Below are 6,000 nucleotides of genomic sequence, written 5' to 3'. Positions count from 1 at the left end.
CTTTTGTGTGCGCACCTTTTATCAAATAACCCAGGTTCATTGATTGGATTTGGTTGAATTTACAAAAATAACAAGATAAAATGATATGCATCAAATGTAAATCTTGTGTGTACTTGCAAAACTTTTCAGTTTATTTGTTGCAATTTTGAACCTCGACTTGTATGATTGAATGGTACAGAAGTGTTTGAAAATATCGTTGTCACGGCATCTTGCATGATTCATATCTCGACGCCTCATCGGCAGGACCATTTTTTAAACGGCCCGCCGCAACGCGCGGGTACCATGCTAGTTTACCTAAATAGAAATCATCCGATTGATGCTATATCAACAAATGGTTGTCGTTAGTCCCGACATTTCTTGGGGGAATGTCCTTTTTTGTCATGCATTTTGTCAGAGGATCGGAAAAAGAAACGAAAAATGAATTCTAGCATGGCGAGTTATGGAAATATTAATTGGCCCCTATGGCAGTTCTGAAAACTAGATAAGCAATAACATATGCATATATCAATGATGGTATGTATTGCTAGTTTACCTAAATGGGTCGTCGTGAGTCCTGATGGTTCTTGGGAGGAAAAATAACAATGTGTGTATCCATAGACATATGGTTGGGTTAACGCCCAATTATTGAAGTTAGGCTGAGAATCAAATTGAGTGTTCGTTTATAAAATTGTTAGTTGTTTAGAATGATCCTCCACCGACATTGTTGTCGTCGCCATCACTGCCGCCCCGCCGCCACCACCACACCGTTATCATTACCACGATCGCTACCGTATTGTGTGAGCATATATCTAATATATATAAATAAAAACAGGTGCTTTGTTAAAAACTAAGGTTATAAAAAAAAGAGAAATTATAAATTTTTCTAAACAACCTTCCTAAAAATCCTTTTAATTTTAAAATCATGATCAAAAGACAACATTTTAAAAAAAGATAATGATATATATGCATAATATATATGCTTCACATATCACATGACACATGTTTTTCACTCATTCTTTTTCATTTTCATCATCTCTACATTTGATCTTGACACATGGTTTGATCTCTTTTTTAGATATATCTTTAGGCATATTATTTACTATTTAGTCACATTAATCATTTTTTTTTAAAAAATAATGAATAAATTAGAGTATGTTTAAGATTTTTTAAAAGAATTATTAAGATAGTGGATATATCATGGTAAAAGTAAACGGTAAAAGTAAGGAACCATTATTTTTAACATCCACAACCTTTAAGTGGAACAACAAAAACAACACCCAATCCAAAATGTCTTACACCGCAGCAGCAGCAGCCTTATCATCGTCGTGTATACGGATCGACAACACTATTTTACCTGGTCGTCGTCATCATCATCATCAAGATGCTGTTGTTAATAATAATAATAATAATCCATCTTTTGGCCATCGTCCAAGATTTCAATCCAGGCATTATCAAATCACACCACCAAAATTTCGTCATCATTTTCTCCGCTGTCTCCCTCCTCCTGTGAGATACTCATACTCTACCCACTTTCAATATATATATTACTATATATTCTTTTTTCTTTTACGAGTATATATCAACCCAAATGTTAACTTTTATTTTCATGTGCGTGTGCGTGTTCTTTATATTTACATTTACATTTATTATTCATTATTATTATCTATCTATCTATCTATACACATGAATTTCTCATAAAATCTTTGTTTTATCTTTTTTTATAAAGTTCGTAGCTTTAAGCTCCTAAAAGCGCCTTGCCAAACATACCCTATATGTATTAAATTATAAGTCTGAAGAAAAGATTTATTCTATGTCGCCTTATCAGCTTCAACGTTGAGTATTTAGTGACTTTTGGACACACTGAGAGTATTTACTAAATGAATGATTATAAGCAATATTGATAAGTATTGAATTGGTAAAGTTGGTCATAATCGTTCACTATACCTCAAGGAATCAATTCCTAAATAGCTCTAAGTGAAGACATAATGGACATCCTTTGTTAATGGTTTTTATTTACCTTAGATTTCATGTATAACAGACCCATTATCAATCCCCACCAACTGATTCCACGGTGAACATCAAAGAAGGTAAAACATGTAACAATATGGTTAAAGGAACACGGGACGTGATTTCAACCCTTGACCTCCGCGTTTATGTTGCATGCCCCTCACCACTAGGCTACCATCATCCGGGGCTATCCTAAATATAATGTGATGTCAATAAATCTAATATTATTTTTAATGCTAACTGTTTGCTTTAAGGTTAGGCTCATGGGTCCTCAGATCCTCCCGGCAGATCTGTAGAGCAAGAAGGTATATAACTTGACTTAGTAACCGAGTAGCAACGTTACTTATGAAAACGTACTTCTAATATGAGACGCTAATTCCTATTGTTCTATTTTAGGTTCAGGGGAGAACAATGGAAGTCAAGCAAAGTCATCCTCATCATCCGAGTACTAACTACTTGCCTTTCATCACTATTGGTCAATTCTGCAGTATGTATTGTTGTTTTATATTTCTGTATGGCATTATTAACTGCTAATTAATTTCACATGTACAAAAGTAAACTTATGAAGTCAATTTTATATTTTTATCAAGATTTTCGAAAACAACCTTAGGTTCCATATCAATTAATTATGGACAGTGCTCATAGCTGTAGACTTGTAGCCTTTTACTTCCCTCTTGTTTTTTTCTTCTGAATTTTTTGGCTGCTAATTATTCTACACATATCTAGATATACTATCAGATTCCTTTGACATTTTTGGTGAGAAATTGAACTTCGGTTCTTATGGTTAGTATATGTGGGTTATTGGTGAATTAAAACTGTACAACATTTCCGCTGTCAACTTTTAGAGCTAAATATTGCATTGAGCCATTGCTGGAACACTAATAAGATTGGTACTTGTAGTTTGAGATTTGTATATAACGTAATATTTGTCCATGGAATTGTCAGGATATTGAAAAAGCTCAGTAGATATGGGCTATCAGGGATATTGTCATATGGGCTACTTAACACTGCTTATTATCTTTCCGCCTTTCTTGTGGCATGGTAAGTGCTTTCTGCAGTTGTACCTTAGAAATATTTAGAGACATACAACTCACTAGCAAAGTTTATTTTGACTTTTGAGGACCAGTATAATAATCATTGAAATTCATCTTCTAGTTTTCCCATATGCAAAACCTAAAACTGAATTATATTAAAAAAAGAAGAAGCAACCTAGTAGATTGATTAAAGGTAAACAAAAGGGAGTGATTGTATACATATTAACAGTTCATTATTCTATCCATACCTAGTTGACAGGAATTATGTTTATTCATGATTTAGGTTCTACATTGCACCGGCTCCCGGTAAAATGGGTTATTTCACAGCAGTTAAAAGGTTCACAGTTTTTTTTTTTCTTTTTATCATTGTAATCATCATCAGTATACTATTGTGGCGAAAGTCTGAATTGTACAAAGAATGGTGCAGGTTTGTGAAATTGATGGCCATGGTCTGGGCTGGAAGCCAAGTAACTAAGCTATTGAGAGCTGGAGGGTGAGCTGTTTAATATTATTAATATTTATATTCGTTTTCATTTTATTACGTAAGGTTCATATGCTGAATTAGTATTTATATATATTTTACCCACATGACAGTTTGAGATTAAATATCAAATGGATTATCAACATACCAGAAAATTGAAATGTTGTGTGATCAAAACCTTTATAAAGATTTGCTTATCATGCAGGGCTTTGGCACTTGCACCTGTTGTTGACAAAGGTTTATCTTGGTTCATCTCCAAGTTTAGGTTTAAATCACAGGCAAAGGTTGGTTTCTCTTTAAACGCTTTTTTTTCCTTTTGCCCTGGTGCCTTGAGTTGCATGTTGTGGTCGGGTTGGTTAACAAAGTTTGTTAAATATGATTACAGGAACTATAATATGATTTAGACGAGGCTTTATCCATTAAAAATAAACTTAGATCGGCTTTCAACATGTTTGACGTGTATTTGACCGATTTGAGGCACAATATGATAACCCAGTGAAGAATGGTAAATTGGTTGAACTTGTCATGTCTATTTCTCACATGTGAATTATGACATCCACAGGCCTTTACAGTGATTGTTGGGTGCTGTTTTGGGCTTGCTGCTGTGATGTTTATCGTCGTGACGCTGCTTTCCGCTTAAACCTTCTTTGCTCCTAACCTTCAAAGTTAACCTCAATCCCCATCTCTATAGTTTTTTGGGTACGAATTTGAAATTTTGACTCACTATGAGTATGAGGACATGTATGTCTTTCTCTTTTTTTTTTCTTTAAAACTAAGTAGTTACATGCAATGGTTTTGAAAACCAGACAAGTTCATTTGACTGTCTGCTCATCATTAACTTACAAAGTTAAAGAAGTTTAAACTCGGCGATTCTAGTTTGTATCTTTATTACCAACTCGACCTAAGAAAGAACGATCTTGGTATGTAACCTTTTCTGCAATTGTAACTTAAGCCACTTTTCTTCTTACTGCTATTGTAGTGTTCCCATTCTTATATTTTAAGGGTAAAAGTTCATTAAATGGTATACTCGTAATATATATCCTTTTATCCAAGTTAGATAATCTTTGTAAAAATACCCTCATAGGTGGTTAAGTTTCAAAATTTGTTCTGATATAAATAATATGGTGCAATGAAATACGAATGAGGAAAATTAAACACGGCGCATATAACTGATCTACAAAACCAAGTTTTCTCATCAAATAAGAATATTCATGAAATACAAGTGGAAGTTTTTCTTGTGTACTACATCATCCACATTTTGTGATAAAATGGTGAATCATTGATACCTTTTCTCGGTTAAACTGTCATGTTTTTGCTTTCCAAACATGACCTCATATAAAACCAACCTGGTTTGTATGACATTATCCTAAAACGAAACTGATCCGCTTCTGGTTTAATTCGTAGATTAATCTTGATATTGTGTCGCTATCTCTTGTATTTGACAATTGCAACAACTATGCTCTGTAACTAAAAACGATAATAACGAACATGGATTAAAATACCCCTTAAAGACAAACATATATGCAAACCTCAGCAAAATAGAATCGATATAAGTATTATTTAAAACTGTCAGTTTCTTCCCTTGTTAGGCTATCTATGTGTACAAACCATTTGTTTCAAACTGAAATTAATGGAAACTTAAACTATTAACATTTTCAAGACGAATCTCACATGATGATGTCACTGACAATCGATTTGGCCTGACAAAAATGTAGAGGTGGCAATCTTGACCCATTTGCTAACAAAACGGATCAAACTTGTAGGAATTCCCCCTAAATGTATTTTTAATGCATACAATCTCCGTTACTATATTTTTGGTCAAAATGTAAGATTATCATTGTAATAGACTAATAGTATAGTTATCATAGTTATATTGACTGAGCTGACTATTTCTATTCTCTTAAACAATCTGTTTCCGCCATACAAAAAGTTTTGACCCATTGCCCAACCCACCCATTGTTCCTAGAAAACGCTAGCCAAATTTTCAGCCAATGTATTCCTCCCACATGACACAACAAAAGAAGCTGGAACTTTGATACTCATTCTTTACAGAAATAAGCCAACCATACAAATTAGAGGCTTCCTGTTGAAAACTAGCTTTGTTATCATCACTTGAAACAGCAGCAGCCGGCTGTATTCTGAAAAAAACAAGAATCACCATAACCATGGGTTGTCTGTCACAAGGTGTAACTTAAAGTTTAAATCCTTTCTTGTTCCTGACAGTGAATAAATTCCTATACCCATCATCACATAGATAAGGGATATGCGAAAGAACTTAAACTAGGCTGCATCGGATTCCTGCACCCACTATATAAGAGTAACTTCAAGTTTCTTCCACTGTTTTTATTCTAATGATAACTCATACTATGCCTTTTTTTTGTTTTTGCTTAACTAATGCATGCTCTTACTTTGTTTAAATTTATATTAATTCATGCATATGTGTGATCTACGTGTGACTACCTCATTGTCAATTGTCACATTTTTGGGATATTCATGCAT

The 6,000-nt window shown here is 33.8% G+C and overlaps 1 protein-coding gene across 1 annotated transcript; it reads left to right on the top strand.

Moving 5' to 3' along the window:
• The first annotated feature begins 1,205 nt into the window (after positions 1-1,205).
• Positions 1,206-4,468, top strand: LOC122592658. The gene is made up of 8 exons (XM_043764941.1): positions 1,206-1,485; positions 2,246-2,291; positions 2,383-2,431; positions 2,932-3,027; positions 3,304-3,357; positions 3,448-3,513; positions 3,707-3,785; positions 4,064-4,468. Exons 1-8 carry the CDS (start codon positions 1,267-1,269, stop codon positions 4,139-4,141), a joined length of 687 nt encoding a protein of 228 aa, XP_043620876.1. The 5' UTR covers positions 1,206-1,266; the 3' UTR covers positions 4,142-4,468.
• Positions 4,469-6,000: the final 1,532 nt, after the last annotated feature.

Source organism: Erigeron canadensis, chromosome 3, assembly GCF_010389155.1.
Source record: "Erigeron canadensis isolate Cc75 chromosome 3, C_canadensis_v1, whole genome shotgun sequence".
NCBI lineage: Eukaryota > Viridiplantae > Streptophyta > Magnoliopsida > Asterales > Asteraceae > Erigeron > Erigeron canadensis.
The sequence above is the reverse complement of the archived record's forward strand: the minus strand, read 5'-3'. Positions and strand labels throughout refer to the sequence as shown.

Excerpts from the sequence above, each read along its gene's own strand:
- LOC122592658 (XM_043764941.1), top strand. The coding sequence starts at position 1,267 with ATGTCTTACACCGCAGCAGCAGCAGCCTTATCATCGTCGTGTATACGG. Across the intron at positions 2,292-2,382 it reads CAGATCTGTAGAGCAAGAAG|GTTCAGGGGAGAACAATGGA; the intron begins GTATATAACTTG and ends GTTCTATTTTAG. Across the intron at positions 3,358-3,447 it reads TATTTCACAGCAGTTAAAAG|GTTTGTGAAATTGATGGCCA; the intron begins GTTCACAGTTTT and ends AGAATGGTGCAG.